This window comes from Physella acuta, unplaced genomic scaffold (assembly GCF_028476545.2).
Source record: "Physella acuta isolate Inbredline_101_S28 unplaced genomic scaffold, ASM2847654v3 ptg001487l, whole genome shotgun sequence".
Taxonomy (NCBI): domain Eukaryota; kingdom Metazoa; phylum Mollusca; class Gastropoda; family Physidae; genus Physella; species Physella acuta.
The window spans coordinates 369,591-397,424 of record NW_026733002.1 but is presented as its reverse complement, the minus strand read 5'-3'; the positions used below and the strand labels follow the sequence as shown (position 1 = coordinate 397,424).

The 27,834-nt window shown below is 47.1% G+C and overlaps 1 protein-coding gene across 2 annotated transcripts in view; it reads right to left on the bottom strand.

Moving 5' to 3' along the window:
• Positions 1–27,834, bottom strand: part of LOC131928340 (protein unc-93 homolog A) — a 49,997-nt gene that overhangs the window by 9,785 nt on the left and 12,378 nt on the right. For both annotated transcript variants that reach the window (XM_059284342.1, XM_059284341.1), the window contains 3 exons: positions 27,411–27,545; positions 25,551–26,346; positions 3,878–4,013 (listed from right to left, as the gene is read on the bottom strand). In XM_059284342.1, the coding sequence (XP_059140325.1) occupies positions 3,878–4,013; positions 25,551–26,346; positions 27,411–27,545 (1,067 nt within the window). The remainder of the gene's footprint in view (positions 1–3,877; positions 4,014–25,550; positions 26,347–27,410; positions 27,546–27,834) is intronic.

Genomic DNA, 27,834 nt, shown 5'->3' with positions numbered 1-27,834 from the left:
GTCTGCCATTTTACCTAGTCACGTGACTTTCCATGGGAAAGGTGTTTACATCAACGGTCATCCACCAACATCTTAACATCCAGCTCTAAACACACCATCAGTCATCATCCAACCACGTCAGTAAACGTGATTGTGAGACCACGAGACAGTGAGACCACGTGATTGCGAGACCACGAGACAGTGAGACCACGAGACAGTGAGACCACGAGACAGTGAGACCACGAGACAGTGAGACCACGAGACAGTGAGACCACTTGACAATGAGACAGTGAGACAGTGAGACCACGTGACAATGAGCCCACGAGAGAGTGAGACCACGAGACAGTGAGACCACGAGACAGTGAGACCACGAGACAGTGAGACCACGAGACAGTGAGACCACGAGACAGTGAGACCACGATATAGTGAGACCACGATACAGTGAGACAGTGAGACCACGAGACAGTGAGATCACGAGACAGAGAGACAGTGAGACCACGTGACATTAGGCCACGTGACAATGAGACCACGAGACAGTGATACCACGAAACAGTGAGACCACGATACAGTGAGACCACGATACAGTGAGACAATGGGACAGTGAGACCACGATACAGTGAGACCACGAGACAGTGAGACCACGAGACAGTGATACCACGATACAGTGAGACCACGAAACAGTGAGACCACGATACAGTGAGACAATGGGACAGTGAGACCACGATACAGTGAGACCACGAGACAGTGAGACCACGAGACAGTGATACCACGATACAGTGAGACCACGAAACAGTGAGACCACGATACAGTGAGACAATGGGACAGTGAGACCACGATACAGTGAGATCACAAGACAGTGAGACCACGAGAAAATGAGACCACGTGACAGTGAGACCACGAGACAGTGAGACAGTGAGACCACGATACAGTGAGACCACGAGACAGTGAGACCACGAGACAGTGAGACCACGAGACAATGAGACCACGTGACAATGAGACAATGAGACAGTGAGACCACGAGACAGTGAGACCACGAGACAGTGAGACCACGAGACAGTGAGACCACGAGACAGTGAGACCACGAGACAGTGAGACCACGAGACAGTGAGACCACGAGACAGTGAGACCACGATACAGTGAGACCACGAAACAGTGAGACCACGATACAGTGAGACCACGAGACATTAGGCCACGTGACAATGAGACCACGAGACAGTGAGACCACGAGACAGTGAGACCACGAGACAGTGAGACAATGGGACAGTGAGACCACGATACAGTGAGACCACGAGACAGTGATACCACGATACAGTGAGACCACGAAACAGTGAGACCACGATACAGTGAGACAATGGGACAGTGAGACCACGATACAGTGAGACCACGAGACAGTGAGACCACGAGACAGTGATACCACGATACAGTGAGACCACGAAACAGTGAGACCACGATACAGTGAGACAATGGGACAGTGAGACCACGATACAGTGAGACCACGAGACAGTGAGACCACGAGACAGTGATACCACGATACAGTGAGACCACGAAACAGTGAGACCACGATACAGTGAGACAATGGGACAGTGAGACCACGATACAGTGAGATCACAAGACAGTGAGACCACGAGAAAATGAGACCACGTGACAGTGAGACCACGTGACAATGAGCCCACGAGACAGTGAGACCACGAGACAGTGAGACCACGAGACAGTGAGACCACGAGACAGTGAGACCACGAGACATTGAGACCACGAGACAGTGAGACCACGAGACAATGAGACCACGTGACAATGAGACAATGAGACAGTGAGACCACGAGACAGTGAGACCACGAGACAGTGAGACCACGAGACAGTGAGACCACGAGACAGTGAGACCACGAGACAATGAGACCACGAGACAGTGAGACCACGATACAGTGAGACCACGAAACAGTGAGACCACGATACAGTGAGACCACGAGACATTAGGCCACGTGACAATGAGACCACGAGACAGTGAGACCACGAGACAATGAGACCACGAGACAGTGAGACAATGGGACAGTGAGACCACGATACAGTGAGACCACGAGACAGTGATACCACGATACAGTGAGACCACGAAACAGTGAGACCACGATACAGTGAGACAATGGGACAGTGAGACCACGATACAGTGAGACCACGAGACAGTGAGACCACGAGACAGTGATACCACGATACAGTGAGACCACGAAACAGTGAGACCACGATACAGTGAGACAATGGGACAGTGAGACCACGATACAGTGAGATCACAAGACAGTGAGACCACGAGAAAATGAGACCACGTGACAGTGAGACCACGTGACAATGAGCCCACGAGACAGTGAGACCACGAGACAGTGAGACCACGAGACAGTGAGACCACGAGACATTGAGACCACGAGACAGTGAGACCACGAGACAGTGAGACAGTGAGACCACGAGACAATGAGACCACGTGACAATGAGACAATGAGACAGTGAGACCACGAGACAGTGAGACCACGAGACAGTGAGACCACGAGACAGTGAGACCACGAGACAGTGAGACCACGAGACAGTGAGACCACGAGACAGTGAGACCACGAGACAGTGAGACCACGAGACAGTGAGACCACGAGACAGTGAGACCACGAGACAGTGAGACCACGAGACAGTGAGACCACGAGACAGTGAGACCACGAGACAGTGAGACCACGAGACAATGAGACCACGAGACAGTGAGACCACGATACAGTGAGACCACGAAACAGTAAGACCACGATACAGTGAGACCACGAGACATTAGGCCACGTGACAATGAGACCACGAGACAGTGAGACCACGAGACAATGAGACCACGAGACAGTGAGACAATGGGACAGTGAGACCACGATACAGTGAGACCACGAGACAGTGATACCACGATACAGTGAGACCACGAGACAGTGAGACCACGATACAGTGAGACCACGAAACAGTGAGACCACGATACAGTGAGACCACGAGACATTAGGCCACGTGACAATGAGACCACGAGACAGTGAGACCACGAGACAATGAGACCACGAGACAGTGAGACAATGGGACAGTGAGACCACGATACAGTGAGACCACGAGACAGTGATACCACGATACAGTGAGACCACGAAACAGTGAGACCACGATACAGTGAGACAATGGGACAGTGAGACCACGATACAGTGAGACCACGAGACAGTGAGACCACGAGACAGTGATACCACGATACAGTGAGACCACGAAACAGTGAGACCACGATACAGTGAGACAATGGGACAGTGAGACCACGATACAGTGAGATCACAAGACAGTGAGACAGTGAGACCACGAGACATTGAGACCACGAGACAGTGAGACCACGAGACAGTGAGACCACGAGACAGTGAGACCACGAGACAGTGAGACCACGATACAGTGAGACCACGAAACAGTGAGACAGTGAGACCACGAGACATTGAGACCACGAGACAATGAGACCACGTGACAATGAGACAATGAGACAGTGAGACCACGTGACAATGAGACAATGAGACAGTGAGACCACGATACAGTGAGACCACGAGACAGTGAGACCACGAGACAGTGAGACCACGAGACAGTGAGACCACGAGACAGTGAGACCACGAGACAGTGAGACCACGATACAGTGAGACCACGAGACAGTGAGACAGTGAGACCACGAGACATTGAGACCACGAGACATTGAGACCACGAGACATTGAGACCACGAGACAGTGAGACCACGAGACAGAGAGACCACGAGACAGTGAGACAACGAGACAGTGAGACAACGAGACAGTGAGACCACGAGACAGTGACACCACGAGACAGTGAGACCACGAGACAGTGAGACCACGAGACAGTGAGACAGGGACACCACGTGATCACTTACCTAGAGACAAGAAAAGCGGATGTGACGAGCAGGGCTTGAGTTTGTCCATGGCCAAGATGGCGACCAAGTTTCCGGTACCAAACGACACCATCATGTATCCCACGATAAAACAGCCAAGTGTGTCGGTGCCATACAGCTGGGAATAGCAGGAGAAGTAGAGTTAGTCGCGAGGGTTAGCGGCCAGATTAGGGTTAGTGGTAGGTCATGACATGAAGCAACTAGTCCTAACGTTGGAGTAGAGCCCGGGGTGGGGGATGATGGGGGGGAAAGCGGAAATGAGAGAAAGGAAAGAGCGAGGGATTATCAGGGATTAGGTGTCCGCCATTAAAGCCGGCTCCCGTCTTTAGATGGCGCTTTCTAATTATTTTATCTTAGAGCCATCACAAGACATGGCCCTCGGCACTGTCTCGGTTCTGGCACCACTCTGCTGCTGATCGATGCTCGCTGCCCGCCTTAAGTAGACTTGTACAGGCTATTAGCTGGCTCTCATAGAGTCAATCAATGCTTTGTAAACGTATGTTTTATATATATATATATATATATATATATATATATATATATATATATATATATATATATACAAGTCACTGAATGAACCACGTAACAAGAAAATAACGAATGAAGCACTAGCGCCAGTCATTGAGAAAAAACACGGGGGTAAACTAAACATTGTTTGTATCCTAATTTGTCTTGCAACCAAGTGAGACTGTGTGCTGGGCTGGGTAATTGAAAATTCCGCAAAAGATGTGATTGAGTTGTTCAGAGCTTTGTATAAATGTTGTCGTCTGTACTACGTCTGTCGTCTGGCCTACGTCTGTCGTATGTCGTCTGTCAAGCTGTAAAGGTCTGATCTTTAACTTCACGTCTCACTAAAAATAAAACGGCATCGCGAAGAAAATTTGGTATCGATTTCATACTGTCACGGCGGCAAGTAGCAGAAATGAGGAGTCGATTATGACAACTGAGGAGTCGATTATAACAACTGATCTTTTCGAGTACAGAACGATAGTTAGAGACTGTGACGGTCCAATTTATCAACAACCTGGGGTGGGGAACTCAGAAATTATGTTGGGGGGGGGGTGGACGCTACATTGATACCTTACTAAAAATAAATATCACTTTAAATGATAGATTACAAACTTGGAAAATTCACATCGTGAAATGTTAATTTGACAATCGGCAGGATATAACAGTACCGTGTTCCAAAAGTAAGGTTTATAAAAAAAAAAAAAAATATATATATATATATATATATATATATATATATATATATATATATATATATATATATATATATATATATATATATATCCCCACATGTAGGGCTATATTTTAGGTATAGATATAAACTTTTCTTCTCATTCCTACATAAGCATATATATATATATATATATATATATATATATATATATATATATATATATATATATATATATATATATATATATTATATATAATATATATATATATATATATATATATATATATATATATATATATATATATATATATATATATATATATATATATATATATATATATATATATATATATATATATATATATTACAACTAAACGAGTCGAGATTGAATTAAAACTCAAATTTTTACATCATGAAAATTTAATTCTATTTGTCTTCTCGGGGGATTCAAAGCCATTTGGAAATGTTGGAACGGAATGAAAGGATGGCATTAATTTGTAAACATTTGACGTGACGGCCGACAGACGGCCGACAGACGGCAGACAGACGGCAGACAGACGGCAGCTTCAATGTTTGATGGAGTTCGTCTTGTTGTTTGTTGTGTGTGCTTGTTTTCATGTGTATGTGTGTATGTATCATCTAGCATGTGTATGTGTATGTGTATGTGTAATCTAGCACGTGTATGTGCTCACCACTCAGTAATTAATCAGCTCGTCATTGTTGGCCGCATGCCATGACGTCACTACAACAACTAGACGACACCGGGGGTATCCATGGCAACGAGCAATACAAGATGTCTGACTTAGCACATTAACCTCTCCCATTTAGGGCTCGACATGTTCTGGTGGCCAAAACTCGGCAAGACACCGACATTAAAACCACATCAGACACAATTTTAATTTTAATTATCTATTACTGTCACCATCTAAATGTGACACCATCTATTTGTGACACCATCTGATTGTGACACCATCTAAATGTGACACCATCTAAATGTGACACCATCTGATTGTGACACCATCTAAATGTGACACCATCTAAATGTGACACCATCTAAATGTGACACCATCTAAATGTGACACCATCTAAATGTGACACCATCTAAATGTGACACCATCTAAATGTGACACCATCTAAATGTGACACCATCTAAATGTGACACCATCTAAATGTGACACCATCTAAATGTGACACCATCTAAATGTGACACCATCTAAATGTGACACCATCTAAATGTGACACCATCTGATTGTGACACCATCTAAATGTGACACCATCTAAATGTGACACCATCTAAATGTGACACCATCTGCTCTAAAATAAAGTTGTGATGCGTCTGCTGTGCTGACCCCCCACATCATCTCTCCCAGTAATTCAATCAAAATTGTGCGAGAGAAGAATCAAGATTCGGCCTCATCTCGTCCCCTCAAACTTCGCTGCCGGTCTGCCGGTCTGCCGGTCTCAGCTTTTCTAGACTTCCGATTTAACCGGTTCTAGAACGGAAAGAGTAATTGATTATTTCCATAACGGAACCTAAGCTGTATTTTGATTGGTTGCCGGACTTAGAGGATAAACATTTTGTAAACACGCCTTGATCCACGTTTGGGCTTTAGTAGTGGGCCTTAAAGTGGGCCTTAAAGTGGGCCTTAAAGTGGGCCTCAGGGGTGGGCCTTAAAGTGGGCCTTAAAGTGGGCCTTAAAGTGGGCCTTAAAGTGGGCCTTAAAGTGGGCCTTAAAGTGGGCCTCAGGGGTGGGCCTTAAAGTGGGCCTTAAAGTGGGCCTTAAAGTGGGCCTTAAAGTGGGCCTTAAAGTGGGCCTTAAAGTGGGCCTCAGGGGTGGGCCTTAAAGTGGGCCTTAAAGTGGGCCTTAAAGTGGGCCTCAGGGGTGGGCCTTAAAGTGGGCCTTAAAGTGGGCCTTAGGGGTGGGCCTTAAAGTGGGCCTTAGAGTGGGCCTTAAAGTGGGCCTTAAAGTGGGCCTTAAAGTGGGCCTTAAAGTGGGCCTCGGGGTGGGCCTTAAAGTGGGCCTCAGGGGTGGGCCTTAAAGTGGGCCTTAAAGTGGGCCTTAAAGTGGGCCTCAGGGGTGGGCCTTAAAGTGGGCCTTAAAGTGGGCCTTAAAGTGGGCCTTAAAGTGGGCCTTAAAGTGGGCCTCGGGGTGGGCCTTAAAGTGGGCCTTAAAGTGGGCCTTAAAGTGGGCCTTAAAGTGGGCCTCAGGGGTGGGCCTTAAAGTGGGCCTTAAAGTGGGCCTTAAAGTGGGCCTCAGGGGTGGGCCTTAAAGTGGGCCTTAAAGTGGGCCTTAAAGTGGGCCTTAAAGTGGGCCTCAGGGGTGGGCCTTAAAGTGGGCCTTAAAGTGGGCCTTAAAGTGGGCCTTAAAGTGGGCCTTAAAGTGGGCCTTAAAGTGGGCCTTAAAGTGGGCCTTAAAGTGGGCCTTAAAGTGGGCCTTAAAGTGGGCCTTAAAGTCGGCCTTAAAATGGGCCTTAAAGTGGGCCTCAGAGGTGAGCCTTAAAGTGGGCCTCAGGGGTGGGCCTTAAAGTGGGCCTTAAAGTGGGCCTTAAAGTGGGCCTCAGGGGTGGGTTTTAAAGTGGGCCTTAAAGTGGGCCTTAAAGTGGACCTTAAAGTGGGCCTTAAAGTGGGCCTTAAAGTGGGCCTCGGGGTGGGCCTTAAAGTGGGCCTTAAAATGGGCCTTAAAGTGGGCCTTAAAGTGGGCCTTAAAATGGGCCTTAAAGTGGGCCTTAAAGTGGGCCTCAGGGGTGGGCCTTAAAGTGGGCCTCGGGGTGGGCCTTAAAGTGGGCCTTAAAGTGGGCCTTAAAGTGGGCCTTAAAGTGGGCCTTAAAGTGGGCCTCGGGGTGGGCCTTAAAGTGGGCCTTAAAGTGGGCCTTAAAGTGGGCCTTAAAGTGGGCCTTAAAGTGGGCCTTAAAGTGGGACTTAAAGTGGGCCTCAGGGGTGGGCCTTAAAGTGGGCCTTAAAGTGGGCCTTAAAGTGGGCCTTAAAATGGGCCTTAAAGTGGGCCTTAAAGTGGGCCTTAAAGTGGGCCTTAAAGTGGGCCTTAAAGTGGGCCTTAAAGTGGGCCTTAAAGTGGGCCTTAAAGTGGCCTTAAAGTGGGCCTTAAAGTGGGCCTTAAAGTGGGCCTCGGGGTGGGCCTTAAAGTGGGCCTTAAAGTGGGCCTTAAAGTGGGCCTTAAAGTGGGTTTTTCCTCGTCATCTGCAGCTAAAAGTTCTGACAGCCATTAACTGCATTATCTGTTTTCTACTGACGCCACCTGTTTGCTACTGACGCCATCTGTTTTCTACTGACGCCATCTGTTTTCCCCTCTGTTTTCTACTGACGCCATCTGTTTTCCCCTCTGTTTTCTACTGACGCCATCTGTTTTCTACTGACGCCATCTGTTTTCTACCGACGCCATCTGTTTTCCCCTCTGTTTTCAAATGACGCCATCTGTTTTCTCTTGACGCCATCTGTTTTCTACTGACGCCATCTGTTTTCTCTTGACGCCATCTGATTTCTACTGACGCCATCTGTTTTCTACTGACGCCATCTGTTTTCTACTGACGCCATCTGTTTTCCCCTCTGTTTTCTACTGACGCCATCTGTTTTCTCTTGACGCCATCTGATTTCTACTGACGCCATCTGTTTTCTACTGACGCCATCTTTTCTCTATTGACGCCATCTGTTTTCTATTCATCTAAGATTTCCTTTCAATTTAAAACTTGCCTTTGATTAAATATGATTTTTTTGTGTAGATCGGCCTTTCTTGCGAGGGTTTTGTCCACGGCCTTTTGTTTCCATTCTTTTAACCGGCAGAGAAAATGGAGGATTAGGAGGATTAGCACTAAGCAATGCGAATCTTTAAGTTTTTTAAATCTTAAATTCAACTTTTTTTTCACAGAAAAATTTCTGATAGCAAGTGACAAAATATAAATTAGACATATAGACACATATACAAACACACATATACAGGCTCATATACAGACACATTCAGACACACACAGACACAGTCACATACACACACACACACACATATATATATATATATATATATATATATATATATATATATATATATATATATATATATATATATATATAAATATATATATTTATTTATTTATTTATTTATTTATATATATATATATATATATATATATATATATATATATATATATATATATATATATATATATATATATATATATATATGTATGGTTCCATGACAAATGATCTCAGGACAAATGATCTCAGGACAATGATCTCAAGGACAAATGATCTCAAGGACAAAAGATACCAGGACAAAATATATCAGGACAAATGATATCATGGACAAATGATCTCAGACAAAATATCTCAGACAAAATATCTCACAGCAAAATGTTGATAGTATGTACAATGATTTTAGTTCATTTGAACTTTTTTTTAAATTGACTGTCAATATGGTTTTGTTTACTTTCTTTACGCATCATAATTGTGAATAAAATGAATTTGTTAAACTTAACAAACCATCAAAATATTTATTAAACTTAATCTTTGTAATGGCCTTTGATTTGAAAAAATAAAAATTAAAATAAACTTTATCCTTTAGCCTGAAAGTTATGATAAATGATAATGTATAAAACAAAGAAACGGTAGCTATACAACAATAATGTTTAAAACATGCGAAATATCTTTCAAAAATGTTAATGGGTCTCCAGGTTCGTAACGTAAAATTATTGTTTTTATTGGATGATCAACACAAACATAACTTTTACGTTTCTTTGCTGACAGTACATCGTTATGATCACACCTCTCCAATACAATGTGATCATGTATTGTGTGAACTCTTGCTCGACATGTTCTAACTCCGCGATGACAGCTGTTTGTCTTAAATAAGCATTTGTCACCTGATCACTAAGGTGTGACCGACGCATAACTATTTAATTTAGATATTGTTCATGGAGGGCGGATGTCTTTCCCTTAAGGCATGTCTCTGACATCAAAGCGGACTGCCACCTTGATACGAAGGTGTTTCTCTATTGTTATTTCATCCTTTTTGATCTAGTTTCGTCCACCTGACATGGTCGGATTGTCTCATGTTTGGCAAGCTCACCTACGCTGTCTATCGAACAATGTCTTTAATCTTCTATAGTAATAATCCTAATTTTAAAATGCAATATACAATTTTAAAAGTGCAATATGATAAATTTATACGGCAAACATTTCTTACAATTATCATATGGGCCTATAAACAATATTAAACATATTAAACAAAACAATACGACAGTTAATAAAAATTGTTCAGATCTATTAAAATTTAGGTGTGAGATATTTTGTCTGAGATATTTTGTCTGAGATTAATTGTCCATGGTATCATTTGTCCTGATATATTTTGTCCTGGTATCTTTTGTCCGTGAGATCATTTGTCCTTGAGATCATTTGTCCTGAGATCATTTGTCCTGAGATCATTTGTCCGTGAGATATTTTGTCTGAGATATTTTGTCTGAGATCATTTGTCCTGAGATCATTTGTCCTGTCACCATATGTATATATATATATATATATATATATATATATATATATATATATATATATATATATATATATATATATATATATATATATATATATATACTAGCGTACCCGTCCCCCGCGCGTTGCCGCGGGGATAGAAGAAAGTCTGACGAAATATATTAGAAGGATTTCACCAAGGCGTTACTAATCTTATGTTTTTATACACGTGACCTTTTTTAAAAAAACTGAGTTATTTAAATGTAAACAATGCCTGCACTTGAATCATAAATATCGGCACACGGGTTTACCTACACTACCGCATGAAAACCTTGAGCGTACATTAAGCACTCACAGAAATAATGAGGTAGAACAAATTTCGGTGACCGCCCATTTGTCAGCAGTGTTTCTTCCAGACATCTCTTCGGGGGGGGGGGGGCTTCGACCCCCCCCCCCCCCCCGAAATTTTTTTTACCGCCCCCCCCCCCCCCCTGAACGAAAGGGAATTTGTATAATTTATATAGAAAATATATACTTTTAACAGTGTCCGCCCCCCCCCCCCCCCCCGAAGAAAGTCTACCGCCCCCCCCCCCGAAAATTTCAAGTGCACCCCCGGAGAAAAAAGTCTGGAAGAAACACTGTTTGACAGAGACGTAGAGGGGCGCTCTCAGGAGCCACCACTTCCCCCTGATTACACTACCGCATAGGCGCCAAGTACGACCCCTGGCTCCTTAAATCTAACAGGCGCCATCGTGTCAAGTAGCATCCTGTTAACAATGATGCAGATTGCGTCATTCACTAAAGTGACACAAATAAACAGGATTTGTTATTTAACACGTAAAAAAATTATTTGATGTTTTAACCATCAGTGTGACTGCTGCAATATGTTAGCGTTACTAATGGTCTATTCTTAGATGCTCGATCTCAATTTCTGTTTGGGTTATCTAAAAATAGATGCAAATTGCTTCATTGGCAAAGTGACGAAACTGTCTGGATTTTTCTACGGACAAAAAGAAACATCCCAGTTAATAATCTTACCTTGGTTAATTTTTCTTGTTATTAAAATAAAACGTATCACATGGCCCTCAGCGGCCCATGTGAGCCTTTGGGGGCCGAAACAGATATTTTTATTTGCAGCCTAATGGCACCCTACCAGGGTGCTGGCGGACACGCCTGTTTCAATTTAGTTTGTAACGCCCCATCCTATCCATTGTCTATCATACTGTTTAGACCAAACCTAGTCACCATAGCGCTCACAGGAAAGACCAGGGCGCCAAATCGCATCCTGCCGGGGGGGGGGGGGGGCACCCATGCAAAATTAAATCCCCTTCCCTCCCACCCCAGATACCTTCTCGGGAGTATTCATCAACTCCCTAGTTTTATGGCACCGGGATAAATTGCGTCGAACCGCAATCGTCTTTTATTTTTATATACCGTACATAGAGGAAAATCGCACCCTCCCGTGGCGCCGCCCTTGCGAAATTAAAATTATTTTTTTACAGGACCCTCCCCCAGAGTGTTCTAATAAACTCACCAAAGTTTGATGGCGATCGGATGAATGCTGTGTAAAACAGCTATCGACTTTTATTTTTATAAACCGTAAAGAAAGAGAAAACAAATCGCGCCCTGCCGGAACGCCACCCCTGCGGATTTGAAAATGTATTTTAAGCAGAAACCTACCCAAGAAATATTCTCAACATATTCCCAAAGTTTCATGGCGTTCGTGTGAACGGTGTCACTGCAATTCACTTATATTATTTTTATATACCATATAAATAGAAAAATAGCACCCTCCCGTGGCGCCGCCCTTGCGAAATTAAAAACGATTTTTGCGCAGAAACCTCCCCAGGAATATTCTCAACATCTTCCCAAAGTTTCATTGCGATCATGTGAACGGTATCACTGCAATTCACTTTTATTATTTTTATATACCGTATATAGAGAAAAAACAAATCGCGCACTGTCGGGGCGCCACCCCTGCGAATTTGAAAATGTTTTTAGCGCAGAAACCTTCCCCGGAATATTCTCAACATCTTTCCAAAGTTTCATAGAGATATCACGGAAATTCACTTTTATTTTTTTATATACGATATATAGAGAAAAATCGCACCGCTCCCGTGGCGCCGCCTTTGTGAAATTAAAAATCAAATTCTTACATAATCCTTCCCTAGAGTTATATAATGAACTCCCCAAAGTTTCATGCCTATCGGATGAACGGTGTCACTGCAATTCACTTTTATTATTTTTATATACTGTATATAGAGAAAAATCGGATTCTCCCGTGGCGCCGCCCTTGCGGAATTAAAAATGATTTTTTTTTTACAGAACCCTTCCCTAGAGTGGTATAAACAACTCCGCAAAGTCTCATGGCTATCGGATTAACGATGCCAAACCAAAATCGACTTTTATTTTTATATACCGTATATAGAAAAAAAAACAAATCGCGCCCTGTCGGGGCGCCACCCCTTCGAATTTGAAATTTTCTTTTCGTAGAAACCTCCCCAGGCATATTCTTAACAACTTCCCAAAGTTTCACGGCTATGTGATGAGAGGTTTAGTAATGCATAAAGGACTAACAGACAGACAGACACACAAACATACATTGCTTTTTATATAAATAGATAGATATATAATTATATATATATATATATAAATATGCCTATATATATATATATATATATATATATATATATATATATATATATATATATATATATATATATATATATATATATATATATATACAACGTATTTATAATAGTGTGGAAAATTTGTACATTATAAACAAACTTTTAATTAATTCTGAAAGAGTTGATTAATCATCTATTTAACGTGAAAAGTTTAAAATAACTCGGTCCGGTAGAACGCTACACAGAGAAGTCAAATTAAAATAAATTCGTATACTTATGGTCACAGGAAATTACTCACTTTGACAGAAAACAGAGAATGAGATCTTTTACTTTTTCCAGACGTTTTTCTCCGGGGATGGCGGGGATACAATTGAAATTTTCGGGTATATATTTTCTATATAATTCCATTAACTCCGCCCCCCCCTCCCCCTCGAAGAAACACTGTTTACTTATATGTGAAATTTCGTTTATCTATCTGAAACAGTATTCAAGTTATAGACTGTTGAAAAACCGAAAAAAGAATAAGCTCTAGTTCCGGATAACGGAAATCGCTGAAAAGTTGATAGAGAACTACAAATTTGATCTTATACTTATATCAGAAATTTCATCAACCTAGCTGTAACGGTGCTCAAATTATCATGTTCACAGACATACAGGCATACACACAGACATACGGAGAAAATTGCACGATTTTTTTTTGCACGATTACAATACATAATTTCTGCTTGGTATACGAGAAAAAAGCAGGTGTGGTAATGAGGCGAGACAGAGAGTCTGGATAATGACCAGTGGTCAGCTCTAGGCAGGCCACTACAGCCACATCAAGTGGTCAGCTCTACTCCAGCCACATCAAGTGGTCAGCTCTACTCCAGCCACATCAAGTGGTCAGCTCTAGGCAAGCCACTCCAGCCACATCAAGTGGTCAGCTCTACTCCAGCCACATCAAGTGGTCAGCTCTAGGCAAGCCACATCAAGTGGTCAGCTCTACTCCAGCCACATCAAGTGGTCAGCTCTACTCCAGCCACTCCAGCCACATCAAGTGGTCAGCTCTACTCCAGCCACATCAAGTGGTCAGCTCTACTCCAGCCACATCAAGTGGTCAGCTCTACTCCAGCCACATCAAGTGGTCAGCTCTACTCCAGCCACATCAAGTGGTCAGCTCTAGGCAAGCCACTCCAGCCACATCAAGTGGTCAGCTCTACTCCAGCCACATCAAGTGGTCAGCTCTACTCAAGCCACATCAAGTGGTCAGCTCTAGGCAAGCCACATCAAGTGGTCAGCTCTACTCCAGCCACATCAAGTGGCCAGCTCTACTCCAGCCACATCAAGTGGTCAGCTCTAGGCAAGCCACTCCAGCCACATCAAGTGGTCAGCTCTACTCCAGCCACATCAAGTGGTCAGCTCTACTCAAGCCACATCAAGTGGTCAGCTCTAGGCAAGCCACATCAAGTGGTCAGCTCTACTCCAGCCACATCAAGTGGTCAGCTCTACTCCAGCCACATCAAGTGGCCAGCTCTACTCCAGCCACATCAAGTGGTCAGCTCTAGGCAAGCCACTCCAGCCACATCAAGTGGTCAGCTCTAGGCAAGCCACTCCAGCCACATCAAGTGGTCAGCTCTACTCCAGCCACATCAAGTGGTCAGCTCTAGGCAAGCCACATCAAGTGGTCAGCTCTACTCCAGCCACATCAAGTGGTCAGCTCTAGGCAGGCCACTCCAGCCACATCAAGTGGTCAGCTCTAGGCAAGCCACTCCAGCCACATCAAGTGGTCAGCTCTACTCCAGCCACATCAAGTGGTCAGCTCTACTCCAGCCACATCAAGTGGTCAGCTCTACTCCAGCCACATCAAGTGGTCAGCTCTACTCCAGCCACATCAAGTGGTCAGCTCTAGGCAAGCCAATCCAGCCACATCAAGTGGTCAGCTCTACTCCAGCCACATCAAGTGGTCAGCTCTAGGCTAGCCACTCCAGCCACATCAAGTGGTCAGCTCTAGGCAAGCCACTCCAGCCACATCAAGTGGTCAGCTCTAGGCAGGCCACTTCAGCCACATCAAGTGGTCAGCTCTAGGCAAGCCACATCAAGTGGTCAGCTCTACTCCAGCCACATCAAGTGGTCAGCTCTACTCCAGCCACATCAAGTGGTCAGCTCTACTCCAGCCACATCAAGTGGTCAGCTCTACTCCAGCCACATCAAGTGGTCAGCTCTACTCCAGCCACATCAAGTGGTCAGCTCTAGGCAAGCCACTCCAGCCACATCAAGTGGTCAGCTCTAGGCAAGCCACTCCAGCCACATCAAGTGGTCAGCTCTAGGCAAGCCACTCCAGCCACATCAAGTGGTCAGCTCTAGGCAAGCCACTCCAGCCACATCAAGTGGTCAGCTCTACTCCAGCCACATCAAGTGGTCAGCTCTAGGCAAGCCACTCCAGCCACATCAAGTGGTCAGCTCTAGGCAAGCCACTCCAGCCACATCAAGTGGTCAGCTCTAGGCAAGCCACTCCAGCCACATCAAGTGGTCAGCTCTAGGCAAGCCACTCCAGCCACATCAAGTGGTCAGCTCTACTCCAGCCACATCAAGTGGTCAGCTCTACTCCAACCACATCAAGTGGTCAGCTCTAGGCAAGCCACATCAAGTGGTTAGCTCTACTCCAGCCACATCAAGTGGTCAGCTCTAGGCAAGCCACATCAAGTGGTCAGCTCTACTCCAGCCACATCAAGTGGTCAGCTCTACTCCAACCACATCAAGTGGTCAGCTCTAGGCAAGCCACATCAAGTGGTCAGCTCTACTCCAGCCACATCAAGTGGTCAGCTCTACTCCAGCCACATCAAGTGGTCAGCTCTACTCCAGCCACATCAAGTGGTCAGCTCTACTCCAGCCACATCAAGTGGCCAGCTCTACTCCAGCCACATCAAGTGGTCAGCTCTAGGCAAGCCACTCCAGCCACATCAAGTGGTCAGCTCTATTCCAGCCACATCAAGTGGTCAGCTCTACTCCAGCCACATCAAGTGGTCAGCTCTAGGCAAGCCACTCCAGCCACATCAAGTGGTCAGCTCATCCTCCAGCCACATCAAGTGGTCAGCTCTACTCCAGTCACATCAAGTGGTCAGCTCTACTCCAGCCACATCAAGTGGTCAGCTCTACTCCAGCCACATCAAGTGGTCAGCTCTAGGCAAGCCACTCCAGCCACATCAAGTGGTCAGCTCTAGGCAAGCCACTCGAGCCACATCAAGTTGTCAGCTCTAGGCAAGCCACTCGAGCCACATCAAGTGGTCAGCTCTAGGCAAGCCACTCCAGCCACATCAAGTGGTCAGCTCTAGGCAAGCCACTCGAGCCACATCAAGTGGTCAGCTCTAGGCAAGCCACTCCAGCCACATCAAGTGGTCAGCTTTACTCCAGCCACATCAAGTGGTCAGCTCTAGGCAAGCCACTCCAGCCACATCAAGTGGTCAGCTCTAGGCAAGCCACTCCAGCCACATCAAGTGGTCAGCTCTAGGCAAGCCACTCGAGCCAAATCAAGTTGTCAGCTCTAGGCAAGCCACATCAAGTGGTCAGCTTTACTCCAGCCACATCAAGTGGTCAGCTCTAGGCAAGCCACTCCAGCCACATCAAGTGGTCAGCTCTACTCCAGCCACATCAAGTGGTCAGCTCTAGGCAAGCCACTCCAGCCACATCAAGTGGTCAGCTCTACTCCAGCCACATCAAGTGGTCAGCTCTACTCCAGCCACATCAAGTGGTCAGCTCTACTCCAGCCACATCAAGTGGTCAGCTCTACTCCAGCCACATCAAGTGGTCAGCTCTACTCCAGCCACATCAAGTGGTCAGCTTTACTCCAGCCACATCAAGTGGTCAGCTCTAGGCAAGCCACTCCAGCCACATCAAGTGGTCAGCTCTACTCCAGCCACATCAAGTGGTCAGCTCTAGGCTAGCCACATCAAGTGGTCAGCTCTAGGCAAGCCACTCCAGCCACATCAAGTGGTCAGCTCTACTCCAGCCACATCAAGTGGTCAGCTCTACTCCAGCCACATCAAGTGGTCAGCTCTACTCCAGCCACATCAAGTGGTCAGCTCTAGGCAAGCCACTCCAGCCACATCAAGTGGTCAGCTCTACTCCAGCCACATCAAGTGGTCAGCTCTACTCCAGCCACATCAAGTGGTCAGCTCATCCTCCAGCCACATCAAGTGGTCAGCTCATCCTCCAGCCACATCAAGTGGTCAGCTCTAGGCAAGCCACTCCAGCCACATCAAGTGGTCAGCTCTACTCCAGCCACATCAAGTGGTCAGCTCTACTCCAGCCACATCGTGGTCAGCTCTACTCCAGCCACATCAAGTGGTCAGCTCTACTCCAGCCACATCAAGTGGTCAGCTCTACTCCAGCCACATCAAGTGGTCAGCTCTACTCCAGCCACATCAAGTGGTCAGCTCTACTCCAGCCACACCAAGTGGTCAGCTCTACTCCAGCCACATCAAGTGGTCAGCTCTAGGCAAGCCACTACAGCCACATCAAGTGGTCAGCTCATCCTCCAGCCACATCAAGTGGTCAGCTCATCCTCCAGCCACATCGTGGTCAGCTCTACTCCAGCCACATCAAGTGGTCAGCTCTACTCCAGCCACATCAAGTGGTCAGCTCTACTCCAGCCACATCAAGTGGTCAGCTCTACTCCAGCCACATCAAGTGGTCAGCTCTACTCCAGCCACACCAAGTGGTCAGCTCTACTCCAGCCACATCAAGTGGTCAGCTCTAGGCAAGCCACTACAGCCACATCAAGTGGTCAGCTCATCCTCCAGCCACATCAAGTGGTCAGCTCATCCTCCAGCCACATCAAGTGGTCAGCTCTACTCCAGCCACATCAAGTGGTTAGCTCTAGGCAGGCCATTCCAGCCACATCAAGTGGTCAGCTCTACTCCAGCCACATCAAGTGGTCAGCTCTACTCCAGCCACATCAAGTGGTTAGCTCTAGGCAGGCCATTCCAGCCACATCAAGTGGTCAGCTCTACTCCAGCCACATCAAGTGGTCAGCTCTACTCCAGCCACATCAAGTGGTTAGCTCTAGGCAGGCCATTCCAGCCACATCAAGTGGTCAGCTCTACTCCAGCCACATCAAGTGGTCAGCTCTACTCCAGCCACATCAAGTGGTCAGCTCTACTCCAGCCACATCAAGTGGTCAGCTCTACTCCAGCCATATCAAGTGGTCAGCTCATCCTCCAGCCAGCTGCTTGGACTAGCCAGCTTTCAAAAATCGTTACCAGATGAATCTGTTTCCACAGTATTGGAATTGACAGACCCCATCCCCCCTCCTCCCCAACTCCTTAAACAACCCAATCGCAACAGCAATGGAACAGATAAGTCATGAACCATCCAGTTGTTGTCTGATGTCTGATGTCTGTTTTCTGTTGTCTGTTTGTTGTTTGTTGTCTGTTATCTGATATCTGATGTCTGATGTCGGTTGTCCGTTGTCTGATGTCTTATGTCTGATGTCTGTTGTCTGTTGTCTGTTGTCTGATGTCTGTTGTCTGTTGTCTGATGTGTGATGTCTTATGTCTGATGTCTGTTGTCTGTTGTCTGTTATCTGATGTCTGATGTCTGTTGTCTGTTGTCTGTTGTCTGTTATCTGATGTCTGTTGTCTGGTGTGTGATGTGTGATGTGTGATGTCTTATGTCTGATGTCTGTTGTCTGTTGTCTGTTATCTGATGTGTGATGTCTGTTGTCTGTTTTCTGTTATCTGATGTCTGTTGTCTGATGTCTGATGTCTGTTGTCTTTTGTCTGATGTGTGATGTCTGATGTGTGATGTCTTATGTGTGATATATGATGTCTGATATCTGATGTCTGATGTCTGTTGTCTGTTGTCTGTTATCTGATGTCTGTTGTCTGTTGTCTGCTGTCTGTTATCTGATGTATGATGTCTGTTGTCTGTTGTCTGTTATCTGATGTCTGTTGTCTGCTGTCTGTTATCTGATGTATGATGTCTGTTGTCTGTTATCTGATGTATGATGTCTGTTGTCATTTGTCTGCTGTCTGTTATCTGATGTCTGATGTCTGTTGTCTGTTGTCTGTTATCTGATGTGTGATGTCTGTTGTCTGTTGTCTGTTGACTGTTATCTGATGTCTGATGTCTGTTGTCTGTTGTCTGTTATCTGTTGTCTGATGTCTGTTGTCTGTTGTCTGTTGTCTGTTTTCTGTCACAACAAAATGTGTCACAACCAACATTACAAAGTCAGGTCTAGTTCATTGAAAAGATATTTCAAACCAAAAAATCCATGCAAGAAAAGTGTGTGTGTAGGGGGTGGGGGTGGGGGGCTGGGGTGGAGATTCGGATACAAATGAGTTTTCTGTTTGCTTTCTTCGTCCCGGCTTTAATGCGCTCCATGGGCAAAGGGTGGGGCTAATCTCCCAGGGACGGGCCTGGGGTGGGGCTAATCTTTTAGGGACGGGCCTGGGGTGGGGCTAATCTCCCAGGGACGGGCCTGGGGTGGGGCTAATCTCCCAGGGACGGGCCTGGGGTGGGGCTAATCTCCCATGGACGGGCCTGGGGTGGGACTAATCTCCCAGGGACGGGCCTGGGGTGGGGCTAAACTTCTAGGGACGGGCCTGGGGTGGGGCTAATCTTCTAGGGGCGGACCAGTGGTGGGGCTAATCTCTCATGATCATCCCAGGATAATGACGTGAGTATTAAATCGATAGGTCATGCTGGTGAACTTATGTGACGTCCTGTGACGTCCTGTGACGTCCTGTGACGTCCTGCACGTCCAGATCACGTGGACAGATGTGATGTGACGTGACGTCAAAGTTTGATTTCAACTGACGTCAGACGTTAGTGGGCAGACGACGGGTTTATTTTTATCCGACCATCTTAGATGTTGTAAAGGACAGACTTCCGGGTTCGGAGCCAATCAAATGGAAGGACGTGACCGATCAGGCAAGGCGGTGGGGGGGGGGGGTACCAGTGTGGGGAGAGGGGGAAAGGTGGTGTTTTAACTGTAGGGTTAGTCCGTAGTTGTGTGGGGTAGTGGCGTGTGGGGCAGTTATAGGAGCTATAGGTAATGTATTTAGGTGATGGTCTGTAAAAATATCTGTTCAAATGTTGAAGAAAATATCTGTGGAAATATCTGTGAAAATGTCTGTGAAAATATCTGAAAATATCTGTGTCCAACAATAAGGAGTTGTTGACAACCGAATTCTTGCACATCTCAGCAGGCGAACACAAGCATGATATTTCTAGGGGGAAATAATTATGGTGTTTTAGGGGGGGGGGGTAGAATCTAAATTAAATAGGTGGAGAGTAGGGTGGGTGTGGGCGTTAGAATGTCGGGCAAATTGTTGAATGCACATGAACATTAGGAAGCAGATCACTTGGGGTTGACATGACTGGGTCTAGGGGACATGGGTCTAGGGGACATGGGTCTAGGGGACAGGGGTCTAGGGGACAGGGTTCTAGGGGACAGGGTTCTAGAGGACAGGGGTCTAGAGAACAGGGGTCTAGGGGACAGGGGTCTAGGGGACATGGGTCTAGGGGACATGGGTCTAGAGGACAGAGGTCTAGAGAACAGGGGTTTAGAGAACAGGGGTCTAGAGAACAGGGGTTTAGAGAACAGGGGTCTAGAGAACAGGGGTCTAGAGAACAGGGGTTTAGAGAACAGGGGTCTAGAGAACAGGGGTTTAGAGAACAGGGGTCTAGAGAACAGGGGTCTAGAGAACAGGGGTTTAGAGAACAGGGGTCTAGAGAACAGGGGTTTAGAGAACAGGGGTCTAGAGAACAGGGGTCTAGAGAACAGGGGTTTAGAGAACAGGGGTCTAGAGAACAGGGGTCTAGAGGACAGGGGTCTAGAGAACAGGGGTTTAGAGGACAGGGGTCTAGAGGACAGGGGTCTAGGGGACAGGGGTCTAGAGGACAGGGGTTTAGAGGACAGATTCTAGAGGACAAGCGTCCAGAGGACACTGGTCTAGAGGACGAGTTATAAAGCAGACGTGAAGTCACGTGGTAACCGTCAACACGATTAGAACAAGCCACGGACGATAATTTCCTGCTTGCTGTTGACGCAGCCATCAGAGTGCCCTAACCGTGTCGCTAAATGAAACTTTCCTCTCCCCTCTCCCCCTCCCATCTCCCCCTCCCATCTACCTCCCCTCCCTCCATTAGCTGGCGGGAAAGATTGCAAAGAGAGTATGGTAGTGATGTCACGTGACACTTGTGTGGCTAGTGGTCACGTGAGACATGTGTGGCTAGTTGTCACGTGACAACTTGTGTGGCTAGTGGTCACGTGACACTTGTGTGGCTAGTGGTCACGTGACACTTGTGTGGCTAGTGGTCAGGTCTTAAAGATTTGGGATAAAACTTGACTTGCTGGATATAGTCACTAGGATCCTGTGACCTTGGGAACCTAGAACCACGTGACCTTGAGACTCTGGGACCCAGAAAAAAATTACCCTTACCCCACATCCCAATTAGCCAACACCCCCCACCTAGCTACCCCCACAGCATCCATCAAGCCACCCAAGGAGAGGTCTCCACGCCGGATGAGGAACGATCGGATGTCCCAGCCCTGGTAGGGGCCCGGGGGAGCTCACTCTAGTTAGACATCATTAGTCTGATAGCCGCCCCTGATGGCTGGCTCCACCGTCTGGCTCGTTAACTGGCCCGGTGGATCCTACAGTCTGTTAACTGGCCCGGTGGATCGTACAGTCTGTTAACTGGCCCGGTGGATCGTACAGTCTGTTAACTGGCCCGGTGGATCGTACAGTCTGTTAACTGGCCCGGTGGATTATTTAGTCTGTTAACTGGCCCGGTGGATCGTACAGTCTGTTAACTGGCCCGGTGGATTATTTAGTCTGTTAACTGGCCCGGTGGATCGTACAGTCTGTTAACTGGCCCGGTGGATCGTACAGTCTGTTAACTGGCCCGGTGGATCGTACAGTCAGTTAGCCGGCCCGGTGGATCGTACAGTCCGTTAACTGGCCCGGTGGATTATTTAGTCTGTTAACTGGCCCGGTGGATTATTTAGTCTGTTAACTGGCCCGGTGGATCGTACAGTCTGTTAACTGGCCCGGTGGATTATTTAGTCTGTTAACTGGCCCGGTGGATCGTACAGTCTGTTAACTGGCCCGGTGGATCGTACAGTCTGTTAACTGGCCCGGTGGATCGTACAGTCTGTTAACTGGCCCGGTGGATTATTTAGTCTGTTAACTGGCCCGGTGGATCGTACAGTCTGTTAACTGGACCGGTGGATTATTTAGTCTGTTGACTGGCCCGGTGGATCGTACAGTCTGTTAACTGGCCCGGTGGATTATTTAGTCTGTTAACTGGCCCGGTGGATCGTACAGTCTGTTAACTGGCCCGGTGGATCGTACAGTCTGTTAACTGGCCCGGTGGATTATTTAGTCTGTTAACTGGCCCGGTGGATCGTACAGTCTGTTAACTGGCCCGGTGGATCGTACAGTCTGTTAACTGGCCCGGTGGATCGTACAGTCTGTTAACTGGACCGGTGGATTATTTAGTCTGTTGACTGGCCCGGTGGATCGTACAGTCTGTTAACTGGCCCGGTGGATTATTTAGTCTGTTGACTGGCCCGGTGGATCGTACAGTCTGTTAACTGGCCCGGTGGATCGTACAGTCTGTTAACTGGACCGGTGGATTATTTAGTCTGTTAAGACAACTGGCCTAGTCTGTTTTTTAACTTAATATTCTTGCTTTGACAAAGGTCTCCAGAGGTCAGCTCTAGAGGTCAGCTCTAGAGGTCAGCTCTAGAGGTCAGGAGTGTACTAGAGAACGAGACTGTATTCAAATATTTTCTTCTTGAGTTATCGTCCCTGCTCCTCGTATATATCCTCCCCCCCCCCCCCCGATCCACATCGTTCACTACATGTCCCTAAACTGGTCATTTCGGCATGAACCGACGGCACAAAATGTCGTGGCTACAACAACCGACGGCACAAAATGTCGTGGCTACAACAACCGACGGCACAAAATGTCGTGGCTACAACAACCGACGGCACAAATTGTCTTGGCTACAACAACCGACGGCACAAATTGTCGTGGCTACATCATGAACCGACGGCACAAAATGTCGTGGCTACAACAACCGACGGCACAAAATGTCGTGGCTACAGCAACCGACGGCACAAATTGTCGTGGCTACAACAACCGACGGCACAAAATGTCGTGGCTACAACAACCGACGGCACAAAATGTCGTGGCTACAACAACCGACGACACAAATTGTCGTGGCTACAACAACCGACGGCACAAAATGTCGTGGCTACAACATGAACCGATGGCACAAAATGTCGTGGTTACAACATGAACTTACGGCACAAAATGTCGTGGCTACAACAACCGACGGCACAAAATGTCGTGGCTACAACATGAACCGACGGCACAAAATGTCGTGGCTACAACATGAACCGACGGCACAAAATATCGTGGCTACAACAACCGATCTTTATCCGACGACCTAGGACAGCGGCAAGGGCATATATCTGGGCAGGAGAAATTGGTGGGGATCTAATGAACGAGGGGTCGCTGGGAGTTTTTGTGGGGATCTAATGAACGAGGGGTCGCTGGGAGTTTTTGTGGGGATCTAATGAACGAGGGGTCGCTGGGAGTTTTTGTGGGGATCTAATGAACGAGGGGTCGCTGGGAGTTTTTGTGGGGATCTAATGAACGAGGGGTCGCTGGGAGTTTTTGTGGGGATCTAATGAACGAGGGGTCGCTGGGAGTTTTTGTGGGGATCTAATGAACGAGGGGTCGCTGGGAGTTTTTGTGGGGATCTAATGAACGAGGGGCCGCTGGGAGTTTTTGGCTGACGAGTGAGGCGTTTATTAAAGTATGCCATCGCTAGCAGCACTCACGCTAGCTAACATGGCGGCTAGCTACAAGTGGGGGTGAACGACACGTGACATGTCCGCTCCAGCACGCATGCGCTGTCCAAGAAAAAAATCTACGACATTGAAGGTAATCAGGAATTTTTAATGGGAAGTTTTGCTGGAATTATCTAGCACAGGACAGACAACACTTGCCTATACATGTGTGTGTGGGGGGGGGGGGGTGAGGGGGGGTCTGGGTGACACTGGGACAGAGATAAGTGGGACACTGGCACGTGATGTCAATGTCATGACTGACATTTAGAGAGCAGTTGGCGGGGGGGGGGGGGTTAGTGCAAATTTTTACGTCATTAATCTATGACACAGTCCGTGACAGGTTGACTGTGTGTGTGTGGGGGGAGGGGTGTTTGAATGTGTGTGGGGGGGAGGGGTGTTTGAATGTGTGTGTGGGGGGGAGGGGTGTTTGAATGTGTGGGGGAGGGGGGAGGGGTGTTTGAATGTGTGGGGGAGGGGGGAGGGGTGTTTGAATGTGTGTGGGTGTGGGGGGGAGGGGTGTTTGAATGTGTGTGTGTGGGGGGGAGGGGGGGGAGGGGTGTTTGAATGTGTGGGGGAGGGGGGGGAGGGGTGTTTGAATGTGTGGGGGAGGGGGAGGGGTGTTTGAATGTGTGTGAGTGTGTGTGGGGGGGAGGGGGTGTTTGAATGTGGGTGTGGGGGGGGGAGGGGGGAGGGGTGTTTGAATGTGTGGGGGAGGGGGAGGGGTGTTTGAATGTGTGGGGGAGGGGGGAGGGGTGTTTGAATGTGTGGGGGAGGGGGGAGGGGTGTTTGAATGTGTGGGGGAGGGGGGAGGGGTTGAGTGTTTATGTGTGCATAGGGAGGGGGGGGGGCTGACAATGTGTGTGTGTCTATACTACTGTATCAGTGATGTCCCAAATTCGAGTACATAAACTTCGTCAGGAAATACACGAACTAGTTAATGCCTGGCGCAACTCATGACAGACTGTCATACATAATGACAGACTGTCATACATAATGACAGACTGTCATACATAATGACAGACCCAGTACCACTATCTGACGACCTTGACCTACATTAAAAGCCTTTCTAATTACAGCTCGATTTTTAAGTAATTTGAAGACTCGTTGCCATGGCGACCGTGATGTAGATGTGAGAACTTGTGATAGGTCACGTGGTTTGAACCAAGACAGCGCTGTGATTGGTTGATTTCTTATCTGGAGGGGTGGGGGATGGTGGGGAAGGTGGGGATGATCTGAGCAGGTTGGATGTTGTGTGCAGGGCGGGGGGGGGGGTAAAGCTTCTGAAGATTATCTTTTGTTAGTGAAAGGTGGATGGAGTGGAGTGGGTGGAAGTGGTGGAAGGGGTGGAAGTGATGGAGGGGGCCGGGCCGGGATTTTATTTTGGTGACAGTACAGTGGCTCCTATGTGACGTCACATACATTTTTTTAACCTTGTGTGTAAGGGCAAAGGTAGGACACTGGTAGGACACGGGTAGGACACGGGTAGGACACGGGAAGGACACAGGGGACATGCTCTTACCTTGGTAATGTCGCACATAATGACGCCCTGCGCGAAGCCGACATAAGCGGCAGAGAACCATGCCAGCAGCCAGCGAGGGTCGGTGCAGCACTGCCCGATCTCCTTGACCCGCTCCCTCCACGACAGCACGCGACGCTGGAGCACGGTGTCCGGGCTCTCAAAGAAGATGAGCACGGCTCCCATGGCAACCACGCTCATGCACAGGTAGATGAGGGTGAGCAGCTGGTAGAAGTTGACGGGCGGGGACGCCTCGGTGGAGCGTCGCGCCTGAATGGGGATGAAGGGGAGGGTGTACGTCCATTTGTCGGCCCGCATGAACCGGTCCGGGTGGCTGTCCGGCAGCCGGCTGGTGTTGAGCATCATCCAGTCCTCGCTGCAGTGGAACTGGGAGACCGAGATGAGCCCTGAACTCAGCAGGTTGCCCAGGATCTGAGCCGAGTGGATCGTGATGATGGTCACCGTCTGGAAGAGGCGCAGGGACTTCTGCGGCGTCATGCGCGTGCTGGCTGAGTACTTGAGGCCGTAGTTGAGCAGGAGCATGTCCTGCACGGCCCAAAAGGCGGGCTGGCACAGGCCGACCAGGCAGGAGGAGGGGAGGAGGGTGTAGGCAGACGGGATGACGTTGGACACGGAGTAGAGGATGTGGAAGAACAGCGAGGCAAGGAGGAGGGTCTTGGCCTTAACCTTGCGGAGGATGAAGGCCGTGAAGAGACAGCCGACGATGTAGCAGACGTACATGCAGACGAGCGAGATCTTGCCCAGTTGGCGCGGGGCGTGGATGCTGGTCTGGAGGTTCCTGGGGGTCAAAGGTCAAACATTAGAGGAGGAGCTACAGCAGACACGTGACAGTCAAATGTCGCCCAATAGCATTTCAATAAAACACGAATACCTTCTGGTCTGAATCTTCCCGCACTTTTTCTCGACAATTTGAAGGTCAAACAATTTCATGGAAATAGTTTAAGACTAGTCTAAATTTCACGGGAATTATTTAGACTAGTTTAAATAATTTCATGAACGTATTTTAGACTGGTTAAAGTAATTTAAAATATATTTCTGATAGGTCTAGAAAAATTCCTCCAATATGTTTTAGACAGTTTTTAATCCGAGAAATGTCTTCCGGGCTAGTCTGTCACCCGCAAAATCGATTCCAATTTTTTTTAAATCGATTCCAATGTTTAAAAAAATCTATTCCAATGTTTTAAAAAATTGATTCTAATGTGATGTTATTAAGAAAAATGGATGCCTCCATCAGAAATAAAAAAGATGAACGGGATTAAAGCAATCAAATTCAGAAAATATTTATGGGCAATTAAATCAGGCTGTTTTTCTATCTGAAGCAGAGGACATTTTCAAGCCCTTCAGAGGACATTTTCAAGTTCTTCAGAGGACATTTTCAAGTTCTTCAGAGGACATTTTCAAGCTCTTTAGAGGACATTTTCAAGTTCTTCAGAGGACATTTTCAAGCTCTTCAGAGGACATTTTCAAGTTCTTCAGAGGACATTTTCAAGCTTTTTAGAGGACATTTTCAAGCTCTTCAGAGGACATTTTCAAGTTCTTCAGAGGACATTTTCAAGCTCTTCAGAGGACATTTTCAAGCTCTTCAGAGGACATTTTCAAGCTCTTCAGAGGACATTTTCAAGCTCTTTAGAGGACATTTAATGCGACCCAACCTAAACAAAAAGTGTTTCCTGTTTTAATCATCAGGTCTAAAGTCGCACCAACCCTTGAGAAATGACAGGACATACCTGGACGGAATGACAGCACATACCTGGACGGAATGACAGGACATACCTGGACGGAATGACAGCACATACCTGGACGGAATGACAGCACATACCTGGACGGAATGACAGCACATACCTGGACGGAATGACAGCAAAGACAGCCAAGAAAGTCGCCGAGCACTGTGAGACGAAATTTCTCCAGATGTTTGTGTCCTTGTCCTCTAGATCGTCCTCCTCAGCGGCCAGAAACTGGGACTCGTTGATGTGGTTTCTGTGGGGGGAGAGTCATGTGTGGGGGTTTATGTGTGGGGGTTCATGTGTGGGGGTTTCTGTGGGGGGAGAGTCATGTGTGGGGGTTCATGTGTGGGGGTTTCTGTGGGGGGAGAGTCATGTGTGGGGGTTCATGTGTGGGGGTTCATGTGGGGAAAAGTGTGGGAGGGTCATGTGTGACCTACTTAGGTCGGGTAATGTTTTATTTTGACATTGTATAATACCTTATATGGAATGATGGTGCAACTACCTGGGGTTTTTCCACTGTCTTATTAAGGTGTCTAGGACCC